Source organism: Anarhichas minor, unplaced genomic scaffold, assembly GCF_050575085.1.
Source record: "Anarhichas minor isolate MPS153535 unplaced genomic scaffold, ASM5057508v1 ptg000023l, whole genome shotgun sequence".
NCBI classification, from domain to species: Eukaryota; Metazoa; Chordata; class Actinopteri; order Perciformes; family Anarhichadidae; genus Anarhichas; species Anarhichas minor.
In genome coordinates this window covers 3318370-3336014 of record NW_027466469.1, presented here as the reverse complement: position 1 = coordinate 3336014, position 17645 = coordinate 3318370, and the positions used below count along the sequence as shown (strand labels likewise).

At 42.3% G+C, this 17645-nt stretch overlaps 1 protein-coding gene across 2 annotated transcripts in view; it reads right to left on the bottom strand.

Annotated features, from left to right (window-relative positions):
• Window positions 1-4889: 4889 nt before the first annotated feature.
• The window catches only part of rnf207a (ring finger protein 207a), a 28430-nt gene continuing 15674 nt past the window's right edge, over window positions 4890-17645 (bottom strand). For both annotated transcript variants that reach the window (XM_076096850.1, XM_076096851.1), the window contains exons 9-18: window positions 16243-16315; window positions 15269-15337; window positions 14834-14902; window positions 13400-13506; window positions 9962-10139; window positions 8186-8371; window positions 7893-7944; window positions 7686-7803; window positions 6728-6820; window positions 4890-5940 (exon numbers count right to left, since the gene is read on the bottom strand). In XM_076096850.1, the coding sequence (XP_075952965.1) occupies window positions 5790-5940; window positions 6728-6820; window positions 7686-7803; window positions 7893-7944; window positions 8186-8371; window positions 9962-10139; window positions 13400-13506; window positions 14834-14902; window positions 15269-15337; window positions 16243-16315 (1096 nt within the window). In that variant the 3' untranslated portion in view covers window positions 4890-5789. The remainder of the gene's footprint in view (window positions 5941-6727; window positions 6821-7685; window positions 7804-7892; window positions 7945-8185; window positions 8372-9961; window positions 10140-13399; window positions 13507-14833; window positions 14903-15268; window positions 15338-16242; window positions 16316-17645) is intronic.

Sequence of the window (17645 nt, the reverse complement as noted above, 5' to 3'; positions counted from 1 at the left end):
CCTGATTTATTTTACGTAAAACTATTGAAGTAGTACACACAGAATGTGAACTTGCAGTCAAGGTTTCTGTCCCTGATGGCTTTCATGACTGCACAGCATTAACTCTGGTTAGCTTGGATGGTCTATTGTCCTCAGATGTGTAGGCAGTGGAGCCGTGAGTCCTTGAGGTAAGAGCCTTGCCATTTGTTTGTGTATGTAGTTGTTCCTCATGAGCCTCTTTGGAAAAACATGGATGGAAAGTCTATTACATGCTGCGGCAACGGCAGCAATCTTGTACGCATTCATATGCATAAAAACGTGCCGACATTACCCCCTACGGAAATATTCCGACGTGTGTAAATATGAGCAGCAAACAGCGCGCTCTGAAACACCAGAGCCGAGACGGAGAACACAAAGTAACCCGGTGGAAACATTGCACAGCCAACTTTTCAGGAAGCGACAAGTGTGTGCTTATTCTCAGAGAGGCTGTCAACTGTAATGCGTAGATTTGATATGATTCATTACAGTAGATGCATGTAATTCTTAGTATTAACAAGTTGATGGACTCTTTGCAGTTAAATGGGAATTCTTTATTTTATGGGTCCATCATTTCTGAATGATCAACCCAATACTTTCTTAGTACGTTTCCACATGTGGAGCTAAAGCAGTACACTTATTATCAAGTGAATTAAATGAATTGCTCGCGGAACTTTGAGAGTCTTTTTGTCAGCTGAGGATGATGAAAATGTGTACAAGCGTCATATAATTTAACATGTAAATGTACTTTTCTTACTAACGTCTTTATAATATTAGCACCATATTACATAGTTTTGTCCAGAAAACTAAATGAAGGAATTGAATTGAAGCTTTGCCCAGTTCCCTCAAATAACTGTATTAATCAGACGTTTTGTAAACTAGTGCTCACTAGAAGCACCAAATTATTTTTTAATTTTCAAAACAACACAAAAAAAGAAATAAAGAACAAAGATTTACTACGTTTCACATCAGTTAACGACCAAACTCCCAACCAAGAGAGGAACAATTCAGCGGCTACGCGGTCATTTTGCACTCATGTATTCACATCTACACTCTATTATTTGCCTCACTGCAGGTCAGCCAATAGCGACGTCAGCCAATCGCTGTCCATGAAACTGAAGAAAAAAAAACATGGAAGGGGAAACAAGTTTATCACACATTTATCACGTCTGAATGGAATGTGTTGTTGCAATTTGTCAGGGATTTCAACCATATTGTCTCATAATCGAAATTGAAGTTAATTTAATTATTCCAACCCACACAAGATGTTGATAATCATTTGGCCAAATTGGTCCAAAAGCAGCAACATAATCATACCTTGGAAATATTCACAATAATCAATCATGCTTTTCTTCATGATGTCCACACTGAAGCAGAGAGCACGAGGGAGAGACGTTAATTAATGGGGAACCTGCGCGTTAATGGCTCATTTCGGGCTAAAGAGAGGCCATGGCTGTGAAAACAAAGAGGAGGAGGAGGAGGAGGATGGTGGAGAGGGTGAAGAAAGGAGGAGGTGAAGATGGAGGAGGGGAGGTGCATGGCCCAACAAGCTGTTGATTAATACGGAGCTGCTGGGCTGCCTCTCCTGAGTCTTGCATGCATGCAGGTTTGACACGTCCTCAGGCTCTCACCTGCGATTCCTCTGAGTCAAGGACTCGCTCGCTCGCTCTTTTGCTGCCATTGTTGGTCGATGCAATAAAAGGAACTCAATTTGTCATCTCTGTTATTGCATTAGTGACAATCCCCGGAGACGTTTTGAAAGAATGAATCTGTGTGCTTCAGGACTGCACACTTCCAACACAATAAGTAACGTCTCATTTAGAGCATCTCGAGCTGAACAATATTTCTCAAATGAAATTGGCCAATAGATTTTTTTAAAGAAGGAATTTATGATGTTTGTTCTTGAGAATGGGCATGAAAATAACGACTTTGGCTGCTTTATAACTGGAATGTAGAAAATCCACTGACATGATACTGAGGTGCCTGAGATGAATAAGGGTTCAAATAACATTGAGGCTTTCAATATTCGCTGCAGGATTCTTGTCGTATTTTGCCTCTTTGTCAATTTAAACTTCAAAAATATCAAAATCAATAACATAATCAAAGTCATACAGGCTTAATTTACCATTTATGCTGAGCACAAAGTATTATTCTCATTGTTCAGGAATATCTATACTTTATCTTACTTTCTTTTTTAAGGTCGGCTAGTGTGTTGTGTGATGCAGCAGCTTGGAACCCATGACAAATTGTCCTACTTTGTCACCACATCATATTTATTTAATATCATATTTTAATGTTTTTAAATAAATGAATGCAAAGAAAAATGCAAATAGCATGTTTTCTTCTTGTTGGCCAAGTGGATGGGAATAAAAATATGACCCTCAGAGCCGCTGGGGTCAAATGAAGATCCTTGGCGCTGACTCAGGGGTTAATTATACAGCATGGGGGCAGTGAGTGATAAAGAATATTGACATGCTTTGACTTACATGTCTCTAATTGAGTTTCGGTGCCGAGAAGGAATAATCCCTGGCCTGGAAGGGAAGACCTCAGTAAACAAAGTGATGGAGTAAAAGTCTTAGACATCTTACTTAACCTCCACCTGCAGCTGCTCAGTGACCAACAGTAAGAAAACTACCAGGAAAGAGTCATAAACGCCCTCAGAGATTAAACCCGTGTCCACATGTGAGAGTGAGTCAGGAATGACATTTTTATGCATCGAGCATCCCGAGTCCCCTGGGAGGGTCCTCTCAACCCTTGCCCTTTTCACACAGCGACCTCGTGCATCTGTCACCGCCGATAACGGCATCAAAATTGATTCCAATTACCCCTCCAGTCCACAGCAGACAGCAGAGAAGTGGGTCAAAAAAATCCCTCGCCATCAGGGAAGTGAGCGGTTGGTTTCATATGTTGAAAACGAAAGAAAACAAAGTCAACACTGTAAAATAGAAAATCTCACGAGAGGATTTCTGGCTACCTTGTGAAGTTGTTTCATCTTAGAACTTTAACCCTTTAAGTGTGTTTTCAGCTCATGAGAGTTAATTATAACTGTTTTGGCCGCCTAAAAATGTATTCTTCAGTGACCGTTTGTACGTCCCTCCACACACACTTCTGGTTGCAAAAAGCCAAAATGGCGACAGCAAAAATGCTAAACCAGAGGCTTCAAAACGGCAGTCCACAAACCAATTGGTAACATCACAGTGACATACGTCCACTTGTTATATAGAGTCCATGCTTGGGACAGAGCCAGGCTAGCTGTTTCCCCCCATTTCCAGCCCTTTATGCTAAGCTACGCTTGCTAGCACACAGACACAAGAGTGGTGTCAATCTTCCTTTAGGGCTATTGGCAAGAAAAAAAATAAGCAAAATATCAAACTTCTAAAACTGTCCTGGGACCAGTTGTGGGTCAGGATCATGTTAACCTGCAATACACGAGTTCAGTTTCAGGGCATCAGCTGCTGCACAGAGAGGCCTACACACCTTTAGACCTTTAGGTGGATGTGATTTCTCTTTTTCCTAATAAAAAAAATAGTTTTTGCTTTGAATTTTGGTTCCACATATCCACTTAATTTGTTAATCCTCCTCTCTGCAAAACATCCCCCACTATACTCTCATCTCGTTTGAAAACCACAAATCCACAAACCAAATGTAATAATCTATTAAAATATATCCGTGATTAGTCAGTAAAATCTTTGGAGCCAATAGCAGTTCTGTGGGTAACAAGTTTTGCACAGCAGCATAATTAAGACTCTTAACTGTGTCTTCAGCCTCATTATATAACCATTTGTGGTTTCATCCTCAATCTGCTCTATTTGCTCTAATTGTATTCCTTTTAATGTCATACTCTCATATTTCTTCAGCGACCCACTTTTTTCCAAAGAGATAATTAAACTTTCATTCTATCTTCTCTTTTATGTGTTTTTCTCCATCGCATGGCTTTAAAAAAATGAATTCTTCCCCTTCAGCGTATCTTCTGTGAGCGTCGACACTGGCACCTGCTGTAAAACGAATGGAGCAAAGGTGGGACCCAACTTAATTGGTAAAGAAATGAGAACCATATCTCCATGAACTTTACCTCCAAAAAAAATCAACTTATTTTTCTTGGAGGGAAATAACCTTGGGGGTGGGTTTCCCTTCTGCTCCAGCAGTATAGGTGAGGGAGCCCAGCAGAGACTGGGAGAATAATGAACAGTGAACATGGACCTGGTAGTTTCCATGAGAGCAGATGATGAATGACCACGGGGAGGGAGTACAGGAACAGAGCAGAGGCACAGCCATTTGTTACTCTGCTGTCACAAATGTATTTTTAATGAATCTGCACCTCTGACTCCTCCGCGGAGCGAGACTGTTTTAAGGCCAGCATGACCCCAATATTTCCTCTGCGCTGGCTCTGAACAAACCCACTTTACTGTGTAAATGTAAATAACCTCCTTCTGAGTGCCGGAGCCATCAGTCTAGCGCCTCATTATCATCCTCACCTGTGCCGAGAATAAAGGGCCGTCTCTGCTAGCAGGTGGGGAGGTTTCACCTTGATTCGCTCCTGTGTGCTAAGCTCTGTGTTGCTTAAAGATGTTGTTTTTCTTGGCGAAAAAAAAATAGAAAGATAGAAAGAGCTTTTAGGGTCGGCAACACTTTCTCCTGAAATCACTTCAAATTCAAATTATTCTGGTCCTCTAGATCCCCCTGCCTCTGCAGGGATAAGGTGAATGCCTTTATGTTCCACTACTTTTAGAGTTTTAACATGATTAAAATACCAACATGATAACTCAAAAAAAAATACATGGGAGGGAAAGGAGAAGGGAAAAAAAGAGAAAAGGAAAGATACCTGCTGATTTCCTGCAGGGCAAAAGCATTAAAGCACGCTGCTGACACGGAGGTAGTCCAGAGGCAAACCAAGAGGAATATATTTCTAGACAGCGCTTTGCTCGGCTGGAATATCGCGGACGAGTGTAAAAAAAAATAAAAAATAATAATAACTAGCAGGAGATCGAGGTTAAGGCCAGGCCAGTTACATTCACACACCTCTGTAATTCTAGCTTTTCCACTTCTTGCATGTAGATGTTGAAACTGCTGGGAAAAAAAGAGAAACCCCACTGCAGACACCATCCTGGAAATAACTGCCTCACTTTGGAGGACACACACGTCAACATGTGACCTACACTGACACCCAGAATGACACACACATCATTGCATTTGCTGTGTTCCATCTGTGCTGTCACACCGGTTCAACAATCTTGTGGGGAATCGGACCTGGGCAGCCATCCATCATCAGCCTCAACCCCTCAGCCCCTCCTCCCCTTCCCGCCCCCCCTCCCAAAAGAAATGTTTTATGCAAAGAATAGATTCTGCAAAAAAGCAATTCCACACACACTGAAAGAAAAAAAGGACAGAGCGATAATTCACACTCTCGGCTTCCTTATCATTTTAACAGCCGAAGCACAAACAGAGCAACAAAAGGCAGGATATTCACTCTGTTTTCTCATTGAAGCTGCTACAAGTCCACGGCTCTTATACAGTAAATAACACCAAAGTAATTCTTTGTTATCTTTGTCCACATCCGGCTCTGACAGTCTTTCACCTCCACGCTGGTGTCTAGCCAAGGTTTCACCTTGGAGCTGAGAAACTGCTGAGGAATTGCTACGCAGAGCCTCCGCACAGCAGAGGAAGTCACACGCCGTCCTGGCCTTGTTCTGGTTGAATAGAGGCCCAGCGCTGCACTGGGGGGGGGGGGGCACAGACACCAGATGACATGGCACAGACACCAGATGACATGGTGTTTATGAAGGCGTCTCATTGTGGCTGGACGTCTCCGGGGGAACCCTCGGCCTGACCGGACGACCGGTCTTGACAGAGCCGTCCCCCGACTCCAGGATCAGCGGGCGGTTGTTCTTGTGTCTGTCTGGGTCTGCCACACCGGTCTGGTTGTCACTGTCAGGAAGACATAAACGAGGTGCTTCACTCCGGAATCCAATACATGAACACACAGTCAATAAATGTTATAATTATATTTTGAAAAAGTTGGTTGGCTGATACTACTAAACCAAGGCCTAGGGGATTCATTTTCACAAATTCTGAGGAGTATTTTTTACATCATTCTTGTCAGATCATCGAGCCCGCATGGATTTGTAAGATATATGATGAAACATGTGGTGAAACACGACCTGTCACTAAAGAACATAAATCACGACACAAACTTCTTACTTAACTCCCTTAGTTCTGCAAATAAAATCCGCCACAACTCAAACCTGAAATCTGTTGAGACTGGAGACATTTTACCAGAGTGGTCCTTAAAGTGACAGTCCTTAAGATTCCAGTCCTGGTGGCTTTGAGTGAAATCCATTGAATTCTTTTAGAGTTTAGAAGTCTGGAGTCTTTGTGTTAATACACAAGATTTAAGCATTCCAAACTGTGTGCAATGGTGCCACAGGCATCCAGTATGTAATACTGGGTGTAAATATATAAACGTTGCAGTACTTACATAGGTGGGCCATGAGCTCATTCACCGGTGTGCTACCTTCTTACAAAGCAAGGAGGAGCTCGGATAATAACACTCAAAGGGAAAGCGACCTCATTCTGTGCTCAGGTAGACACTACTGCATTACATCTTTACAGAGAATGACTGTTTGCTGATGAATTAAAGCTCTGAGAGTCGTAGAGAGAACTTATATCATAAGGCTTTACAAACAGACAGACTACAGTGGAGGACTTTCAGTACCTGTCTTGACTGTCTTTAGCCACCGTGCCGTCTTCATAGATTTTCAGCATTGTGTCTGTGCGGTCGTCATGGTGCTCTTTAGGTTCCTGAAACCTGAAAAGTACATTTTGAAATATGACCATTTCCTTTAGTTGTCGGTGCTGTTAAAGAACACGGCTGTAAGTCTGTCTAGTTATACGTTCCAACTTCCCCGCTCTGTGGCACTCAAGCCCCAAGTCAATTTGCTCCTCTTGAAGATGGAAATCCTTAAACACAGCTCACAAATGTATAGTTTTATTTGATAATAGGGCTCGGGAATTTCCCAAAACAGATGGTCACTGTAGTTTTTAGCGAGCATTATGCAACCAGAGGTAAACGCCTGCAGTTGTTGTGGACTATTCTCAGCCGCAGATTAAAACAAATTTGTAGCTCCAGTGAGTATTTACTGCAGCAGAACGGTGCATGTGGATTTAAGTTAAGATAAGCTACAGTGTGTGTGTGTGTGTGTGTGTGTGTGTGTTCCTGGTAATGAAGGAACATGCCACCTGGTGCAACCATGGGCCTCACTAATGTGCTTTTAATAGACCTTGGACACAATGACGCTCTGTGTCTGTAAAGGAATAATGTGCCAGAATAAATAATTCACTGTTGGTTTTGGTCTTTTCTTGGGATTTGTTGACAATGAAATAATTTACTAAGCCTCATCCTTTAATGTTTAAACTTTTAGTTGAATGTCTTTTTTGAAAGAGGAAAACAGCACAGCCTTAAAAGACACATTGACTTGGTTTGGTGATGCTACGCATTACAATTTAGTTTACAAGACGTGCAACATTTTTTGATGTTGTTTTGTGTGATGTGTACTTCAAATCAAAGCTGCTCTGGTGGCTTTCATTTCCTCCCAATGACTGCCGTCAGGTAACCAATATACTGTACTATATATATATAGGCTATATAGCAATCTATCCTCTGAATACAACACCTGGGCTCAAGTCTCTCTTTGACTTTGGCGATGGACAGGATGTAGGGGCTGATCTGTCTGGTGATTGTGGTCAGGTAAGAGTTCTCCTGCTTCAGCTGCATCAGGTCGTGAAGCTGGGCTGGAACCAGTAAACGAAGAAAATGAAATTAAAACGAGAAGACAGACATAAAACGTTCGAGTGATACATTTTAAACTCAGAAGACAGACCTTCATAGATCTCCTGCTCATTGGTGACCCTCTGAAAAGTCTCATCCCAGATCTGTGAGGAGAATGTGGTAAGATGATTCTCACATTCCACTCTTGGGGTACCATGACATTTGCTTCTTTTCTTTCCCCTCTGTTTGCACTACTAGCAGTCTGCATTTATAACATCGGGCGGAACTAGCTTGTTAGTATGCAGCTGGAGCTACTGACTGAGGACAAATGTAGGAACTTTTTTTTTTTGCCTGCCAGAGGAAAGTACAAATTAAAGGTCATCATCGAGGATTCACTTGACGCACCTCTTCAAACATGACTCTCATAGTCTCCACGGTGGAGTGCTGGGAACCTATCTGGCTGTCGATGTGCAGCGATCTGTCCATGATCTCGCCCATTTTATCCGTGTTGATGATGGAGTGGTGCTTGGTCAGATCTCGGTGCAGCTCCTGGACCTGGTCCTTCAGATTCTGAATCTCCGTCTGGAGAGTCTATGAACACACAAGTATACGGTACATTGGACGCGACACTCGAGATGGTGCTTCGATGTCTTTAAAGTGTACGGATGCCAGGTGAGGTGCATCTGAGCGTGAAAAGCGTGTTGTCCACTAGACAGGTTGAGTTCCCAGAGGAATTCATGCTGCAGCCTTTCCTTTGTGTTACTCTGAGGATCAGAGACGGCTCCTCGTCCAGGAAGAGAAGTTGCTGCAGCAGTTTGAACCGATGTGGATCCAAATAAAGGAGATTTATCTCACTTTTATTTAACTAACTATGGACATAAAACTAGTAAATTATCCTGCAACTGAAAGTACTTCAATTCATTAAAATAAATAAAGATATCCTCTGTGTTCTATTAGCCGCGTTTCCACTCAATTGTCAAGCAAATCTTAAATAAACGATTGAAAAAAATAAATGGTGTAAACTAAGCAGGTCTGTAATCCACCAATACACAGAGTAGAAAAAGTAGAGGTTTGCGAACCGGAAGCCAAAAAAGTCAGCTTGGCCATCTAACTAACTCATGTACGAGAATAAAATGGAGAGAGGCTACTACAGCGATTTGTTGCAATTGGGCAAAGTTTAAATTGCTCTTTCAAGTCAGTTTGTATTGGTCATGTTTCATGCTGTTCGGAGACGATGACGAGGATTACAACGTTGTGAGAATATCGGAGAAGAAGTTGACAGCAGAAACAGCTGATGAGTCATGCCAGTTAAACGTTCGTTACGTCAGAATATATTTGTCAAAGTCAAAGTTTTTCTAATTTGATCATCCAAAACGCGCAGACTCATATGTGAATGGAAACACAGTTATTGAATCTTTATTGATGAAAAATATCTCTGAATCAGAGAGTTGGTTCTTCGATGATCACCCCGTAGTAACGGGGAAAAAACAACAATGTATTCTTCGCAATTTTGGTTTCCAAGTGTATTTCCCTTTATACACTCGCTATGTGATCCCCACAGACTTGTAATAACTATGATGATCTCTAATGATTTTTTCATGAAGTGCTATTATCTTGGTACATTTAAAATTTGTCCAATACTTTGATTCATGACTAAATTCTTGCCAAACTAACAATATTCCCATCAGTATCGTCTGCACTTCACCTTTTTTTGTGTTTAGCTAATAAGCTAATTTTAGAAACTCGCTAAAACAAGACTGTTAACGTGGTAAACAATACAGCCTACCTGCTAAACAAGATGTTAGCATTTAGCCCAAAGCACTGCGAGCATATACAATCTCCATTAAAAGGGTCAAGTCTGTATTTTTCAACCATGTTTTTGCATCAAAGTGACTAATGGGGACATTTTTTTTATTGATCCAGTATTGAGGGAGAACGCTAGAAGAGATGGAGAGAGGTCAGTTGGTCGTGTCGCAGTACGGTGCTGTTAAGTGGCTGCCAGCTGCAGCTTTCTCCCTCAATAATGGACCAATTTAAAAACAATGTTTTTCCTCATTAGTCACTTAGACACAAGAACGTTGGAAAATGTGGTTGAAAAATACCAAAGTTACCCTTTAAATGCTGTTCAAATGATTTTCTCAGCATCAGGTACTTGTCAGAATTGCTGGTCACAGCACTCACCCTGTAGGTGTTCTCATAGTTGCGGCAGTGCTCGGTGAAGGGTGTTTCCCGCCCCTCAGCCAGGAGGACCTTGGTGCAGATGTTGCGGTGACAAGTGGGCCTTCGACCGCACACCGAGCCCAGGGGCATCTCACTGAGAGACGGGGAGCGGCAAGACATGGAGAGAGGGGACTGGTGCCTGAGGTGAAGAACAATCATACATGTCTTCTTTCTGTGTGTGAAGCATTACATCTATCTCACCCCGGCCTCTTTGACCACAGCGGGAATAAAGCCTCATAGTAAATCATTTGAACTCTATAATTGACCAGCTCTGTTCTGACTGTATAAATATTACATAAATATAGCACATGTACAGCTTGCACTATTCAAAACACTCAGTGCAATATTCTTAATATTCTTTTTCCTGGTTGCTGGCTCCAAGAGCTTTCTATCATTGCAGTCAGTTGGGAATTGTGTGCATATTGTATGCAAAACACCAGCTGCTTCAGAATGCCCATTATTAAAACATACTCTCTACTTTTACTTTATATACAACTTTGTATACTTTTTCTACACACCATCTACTTTGTTTTGTATCGCATAACTTCCTCAGCCACTGTCCGATACACATGTGATACACACTTTACTGTCTCAAGACCCTTCCTCGGCCTCGGAGCAGCTCCGGCTAAGTGTTTCATTTAAGCACACCTTGATGTTGTAGGGTGACTAAGGAGGTCAAATGTTTGCACAAACTTTTCTTTTAAATAAAACGTATTGGTGGGTTGCTTGACATGTTTCTTTTTTTTCATTATTTGTTTATTTCTCCGCCAGGAGGATCATGCGATCGGTCGTGTTCGTGTGTGTTCGTCCGTGAGTAAGTGAGTGAATGTGCAACTTAGTGTCTGTCCACGGCTAATCCCGCATTCTGCTGCAGCAAACTGCATAATATTTTGGGTGGCCACTTAGGGCTGCATGCTGAAAGACCTCTCGAGGTTGCGGGGACTCACACTTTCTCAAAGTGCCTTTTATTGGCTGTTTTGTACCGCCACTGATTGCCTGCTGACTCCTCATGCACTATTCTTAACCGTCCCCCGACTAATGAAAACTAGCAGTGCACACACTGCTGTACCTCTCCGGGACTCAGGCAGCTTGATGAGTTTAATCTAGTTTTTGGCAAGATTGCATGACGTGTCTTATACAACAACTTTGAGCAAATTGCCTGCAGTCATCGCCGCTTCTTTTTGAGTTTGAATGAAATGTGTTTTACAACGCCTTAAGACCCTTTGGTGTCTAGACGTGGGGTTAGCCTATAGTGGGCTGTAATCATTCTATCATACCAAACAGCAGTGGATGTTGCAGACACACCTGGCGGAGATTTCTTTAGTCGGTTAAAAATTCTTAATCTAAATGAGACTACCTGAATGAATACAGATTATATACAGTATATCATGTGTCTGAAGCACAACAGCACACTTGTTGTCACTCAAAACACATCTTCACCATCACCAGGAGTGTGAAAGTACGTATGTGCAGCACATATCCAAACAACTAGATAAACATATATTGATCTGGGTACCAGTAGGACCATAGTCTTGGCTTCCTGCTTCGCACAGCATAACCGCCCTGCAGCCGTTCTACAGTAGCCCCGGTGTGAATACATCCTCTCATGTTGCCGTACAAATGCTGTTCTCTGAGCATCCAGACTGTGTTCCAACACAACCAATTAAAGACATTGCCAGTACTGAAGCATCAGTTACATGAAAGAACAACTTCACTTCTGTTCTGGGAAATTATGATACAAATAGGGCCAGCCAGCTGGCCGTCCGCCAAATCCCTGCCCGGTTTGCATCCTGCATTAGCGGCTCACAAGTAGAGGAAGGAGCTTTCAGACAGCGACTGAAGCATCAGACACAACAACACATTCAGTCATATTCAGAGGAAAACGCTCCGCCATGTGGGCGTCATTCTGAACGACCATACGGTGAGGAAAAGCTGGTTTCCTCCTCCGTCTGTTAACTGAAGTATGTAGTGGACTTGAAAAATTGTGGAGTCGAGCACCTTGTGTTATCTCACAGTGTCAATGGTATCAGCAGACGTTCACCAAAGAGAGCAGAAAGCCAGAGACTCCTCTAAACCTACGCTGATAATTCAGTCTGTAAAGCACATTTAATTCAACCTTCTATCACAATCAATATTCACGACACTCAGCTACAAAAGCTACATCTATTTGGGGATCACACTGCAAGTTAAGGCACACATATCACAAACTCAGGACACCCTATACAAGAGAATAAACTGCAAGGACTTTAAATGAATAAAATGCATATAAAAGTACCTGGGGTCTGGCAGGCTCTTAGTCCTTCCTTCTTGCCCAGTGTTGATGCGACAGAGGACCTGTCTAAACCACGTATCCCTCTCTCTCTCTCTCTCTCTCTCTACCCTACACATGTCATCCTCTGCACATCCAGCCTCTGACCTCCCATCACTGACGCCAATTAAAGACTCTCTAAAGCTGTGACATCAGCAGCCTGGAACAAAGTGGCCCGGCAGCTCCTGCATGCCAACTTCCAGATGAATCCCGGAGAGTTCTGTGAAATTACGATAAAAATAGTGCCAGCCGGTGGGCCACCAATCCCGGCCCACTTTGCATCTTGCCCTGGCAGGGCGCTAAGCAAGTTGGAAAGGAGAGTTGTCAGTATGTTGGCATTAGTGGGTGGGCTTAAGGACCTGCGAACAGTTGGGGGACACTGATGTGGAAAACAAAACCGGTCAGTGGAGTGCGTGTCGGCCTACAAAGGGACATGAAGCAGTGGAAAAATGACAAAAGTCTTTGTTCTGAGTAGCAGTGATGGGTGTTTAAACAAAGGTTGCTTTCTGGTGATTCTCAAACAAATCTAAGTTAAAAGACTTTTTGACATTGTCAAAGCATTCTCAGAGTTTTGGGGTTTTCCGCCACTAAATTCAATGTAACACTTGACATTTAAGTGAAACAAAAGAAAATCAAACATCTTCATAAGGAACTCTGACAACGCAGCAGCATCCATCATGTTTGTCTGCTGTGTTTGTGTCCCGGCCGCAACAAAACCAGAGCTTTCTAAAACAGGATCGCCTGCCTCTTTCCCAGCCCCCATGCAGCAAAGATGAGTTACGTAAACATATCCGTGCACAGAGCTTACAGATAGACGGAATAACTTCCATACTGGGACTCAGCATGGCGCCTCCTTTCCTCTCACTTCACTCATCGCTGTCTACCATCTGTACTTCCAAAACCATTTGGGGGATTTCGCGTTTGGATGCTTCACAAGTGTGACATTTTCTGCCCAGACTTTTTGCTTTCTTGGAAGAATCCAAAAGATGCCGCAGTATTATTCATGCAGCGAAAAGTGTAAAATGAAACCTTAGAGTGAGGGATTCTTTTGTTTTTGCAAAAGATAGTTGGCATTAGGTAAGTGATCTCACCTTGCTGCAACGCTTATAGATCCGACAACAGAAGGAGGGCAGCGCTGAGCGAGCAGCAGTAAGGGCTCCAGACAGCGAGCAAACTCACTTCTGTAGTCTGTGTTGATCTAATGGAAGACAGAGAAAACGTCACTTAGTCTTGTACAAATGCACAAATTTCTGCCATAATATTATGTATTCTTTCTATGAAAACAGAAAAAAAAGCTGGGCCATAATTAATCAGAAATCAGGAAGAAGAAATAAATAACAACATTACAATTTCCAATGTAGGTCAAGTATTGTAAAATGAAGTTACTTCATACATCTAGTAGATTATTCTGACTGCACGGTCACTGAATGTTTTGATGAGTATGAAAATGATAAGATGTATGTCATACTTGCTGTGGCCTTCACAACCACCAGAATGAATCTTTGCTAAAATGTGTCAGCCATGTGTCCGTTTCAGCTTTATTTACTGATGTAATACTGATAAATACTGACTTAGCTTCTCAGTACATGACATCTTTTGACATTTCTGAAAAGAAACAGGGATGTGTGTGGAGGAAAACACTGCAGCAGTGATTGCTTAACCACACAAAACAACACTCCTTACTCAAGGTCCACTACCAGGGCTCAACACTCACTTTTAAAAGTCACTGCCAAGCTGACAACCACGCATCAGCTTTTGGTTACCAAAACTGAAAACATGTTTGCGGTGTGCATGCCAGTAAACGCTCCAGCGCACGTGAAGCGCAGTCTGGTGCTGGTTCCGACTTTAACCGCAATATTTAAATACAACTACTGAAACTAATACAAAAAGAGAATAGATGTATTTTTGGAGTGCACATATTTATTATGTTAAAAAGAGGTTGAGCCATGAATTGGTCAAAATGGTTGTCAATGGCAACCTGGCAACCATTTTTTTTAAAGAATCTTTATTTAAGGTCTATTACTATTATCATTTTCTATGAGCGTTGGCTGGATTTCTGCTTTCCTTCTATTAATTAACTTGTACTTGATAAGCTGCTTGAACGACTATAGTTGTGTAGTCAGAGTAGATGTTATTAAGTCTTGTTTGTTACTGTAAAATGTGCTCGTAAGTGTATGTTCTCGAATAAGTTGTACAAGGCTTGCTCTTCTACCCTCCTATATGTGCTTTGTGGTTGTTTTGTCTGCAGATTAAAATTTGCGTTTTGTCTAAATCTGAAACATTTGCATCATTACGACTAATGTGTCTTTTCCCTCATAAATACATGAATGAATGACTACAGCTCCCATTGGAAGGCACTGAACTTCCTTATAATGGAAAATTGGTTCCGGGCTTCAGGGCCGCGGAGGAGAAAGAGGTGAGACTGCATTGGGAACAAGAGAAACAACTAATCAGAGCGCTGCAGTGGATTGCATTCTGGGTGTAACCTCTTCCAGCCCTGCAGGAAGGCGGCTCCATATACTCACTTTGCTGCTCTGCGCTGGTCTCAGACGGTGAGGGAGCTTTACAATCCTCTTCAGCCTCTCCATGAGTTGCTGTGTGAGCAAGAACATGAGTGATGTGTTTCATCTCGAGGAGACATTGTGGACAGCTTCCTTTAAGAGACCAATTCTGTCCAGCCAAGACAACTCTGGGAGAATGAACTTTGTGGTGTATGTAGACACGCTTTCAGAATCACAGATAATGTGCCGTCCAATAGTTCTCTACTTTATCTATTCATTGTTTATATTCACAGAAAAAAAAGGTTTATGTATTCACGTTCCCCTCCCCCACTACTCTCTCTTAACCACATATGATTTGTAACGCAGCACTGCAACTCTCTATATATATATGTTTGATTAAATTCTCATGAAAAGCAACTATAATAAAACACAGCTCATCGTTTACGTGGCAGCACTCACGTAGCCCATGTCCAAAAACTCAAACTTGTTGGCTGAGCTGAGGAAGGCCGAACAGGTGACGAGGTGCACCTGAAAACATCAGAGACTCAATTTTAGATTTCAAACATGAAATATGAGACACCAACAGACTGAAACTGAAATTAAATGGGATTTAACTGATCCCAAAACTAACAATCAATTTGAGCAGAATCATCATTTTCACAGCCCGTTCATAAAAGTATGGAACTGAAGGTTTACTCTGACGGTATCTCCGTGCTAATGTTTAGGTTCGTACTTGGATTTTGGGTTTGTTTACATGCTTTAATTAAAAAAACACATTATTTTTCTCATACTGTCTGTCTGAATAAACCTGTATTCACCTTCTGTCTCTTTCAGCCCTCCCTCCTGAAAAAACACCCAGTCTGCTCTGATTGGCTTGCCAGAAAAATATGGCGCACCTTTGCAAAGACAGCTCTCGAGGCGTGGGTGGACACACCCAGACGGGGCGCGATATATTCTAATGAGCCTGCATGTGACGTAGGAAGAGTAGCCAGCTCTACGGCACAACGGCTTGTTGTCACATGTTCTCTGATCTAGTCCACTGAAAACTGACTGGGTTTTCGTATTTCACACTTTGTGGGTTGGCAGCAACTCCAGATACCCAAATGTATGTCAACAAGCACTGAACAAGTTAGTTTTTACAGATATGTCCTCTTTAAAGTGGCATTTTTGACTTGAAGAAAACAAACACTGTCTACTTTGGGCTCCTTGTCATGATTCAGTCCAGCAGTTCCAGAGAGCAATTTCCAATACAAACTTCTCAAATGATCCACTTTAAATGTCCAAGGCCCCAAACGGGTGGATTATTGTTATTTCACAAACAAGTAAAGCTTTTTTTTAAAAGTTCAAAATCAGAACATAGTATTTTCTTCTTTCCTACTCCACTAATCATCCCACAACCCCCCATAGTTATCGTGTGATTTATCTTACTCTACCTGGAGGGTTGGTAGGAGCGCAGTAAGGTGTGAGAGCTGCTCCTTCAGTGCTTTCTCCTTCTCCTCGTGTTGACTGCAAACACACACACACACACACACACATGTAACGCTACACCTCCACATTAGTGCCTGCCGTAATACTCAAGAGGATTCAGCTCAGGAGGGGCAACCACAAACAACATACTCCATATTTCCCGAAGCTAATCTATCTGTCTTCTCTGTCTACACACATGCACGCAGACACAAGGCTGGACGCACAAAGCCTGACATAAATAGCCTTTAACACTCTTCCGGGAGCCCAGACACTGGACGGCTTCCAGGCAATGGAGAGAGAGGAAGAGAGAGATGGAGGACACAAAAAAAATCTCATTATAGATCCCCGCAGACTGCAACTCGAGACACTCACTCATATGGACAAAATTGTTCTCATTCAATCACACGTACGTACAGATGGAGCACGCGCTGAAAAGGAAAAAGTGCTCAGAAATCATTTTTGATTTTTTTCATCTGGAATTTGGAAAATGGGTGTTTGCAGATTCGCAGAGTGAAGAAAAAGAGATAAAACACACATTTTATGTCTGGTTCTGCTTTATTGACCACATACTTAAGTGATAATTCATCTTAAAAAGTGCAATATATGTGATTCAGGCATTAACATAGCATCAAACAACTAGTATGTAAAGATATAGTGGAGTAATGTCCAGCTGAGCAGAGAATGATCTCTCTGTTTCTGCTGTTCTCAGCACCTATCCTTGCTATGTTGACGTAGCTGGAGTACTTTTAATGCATGTTCGTGCCCCACTGGCTAGCTCACGGCCGCCGCTCTGCACCGCTCTCATAAGGCGGTTACAGCTGATAACGCCGTCCCGACGGAGAGTGCCGTCACGTAAGAGTAACAACAAGCCTGCAGTTCCCCCTCAGGTAAACACTGTTAGCGCAGTCAGCACCGATAGCTGCGAGCCATGGCGGCGGCCTCTAAGAAGCAATAACATGCTCCTAATCGTATCCAGCACCGTTAAATGAAATTTGACTGATGTGCAATAATTTGATTTTAGAGACTAATTAGTTGCAAACCTTGGATGACATCAAATCAAACTTTAATGATCGCGGTTGGGATGTTGCACGATTTTAATTATATAAGTGTGAGTTAATGCTAAATTGATGGACGGGAGGGTTTCATTATCCTGTTTTTGCAAAGTCATTTCTCAATTTATATCACTTTACAGTTGAGTGTGTGTGTGTGTGTGTGTGTGTGTGTGTGAGTGTGTGTGTGTGTGTGTGGGTGTGTGTGTGTGTGTGTTGTCAGTAGTGTCACTCCAATAATGTGTTGGACAGAGAACAGGCCCCAGCGAGTGATTCAGATTGCCACCTTGAAAATGGGCATACTCACATTAAAGTCAGGG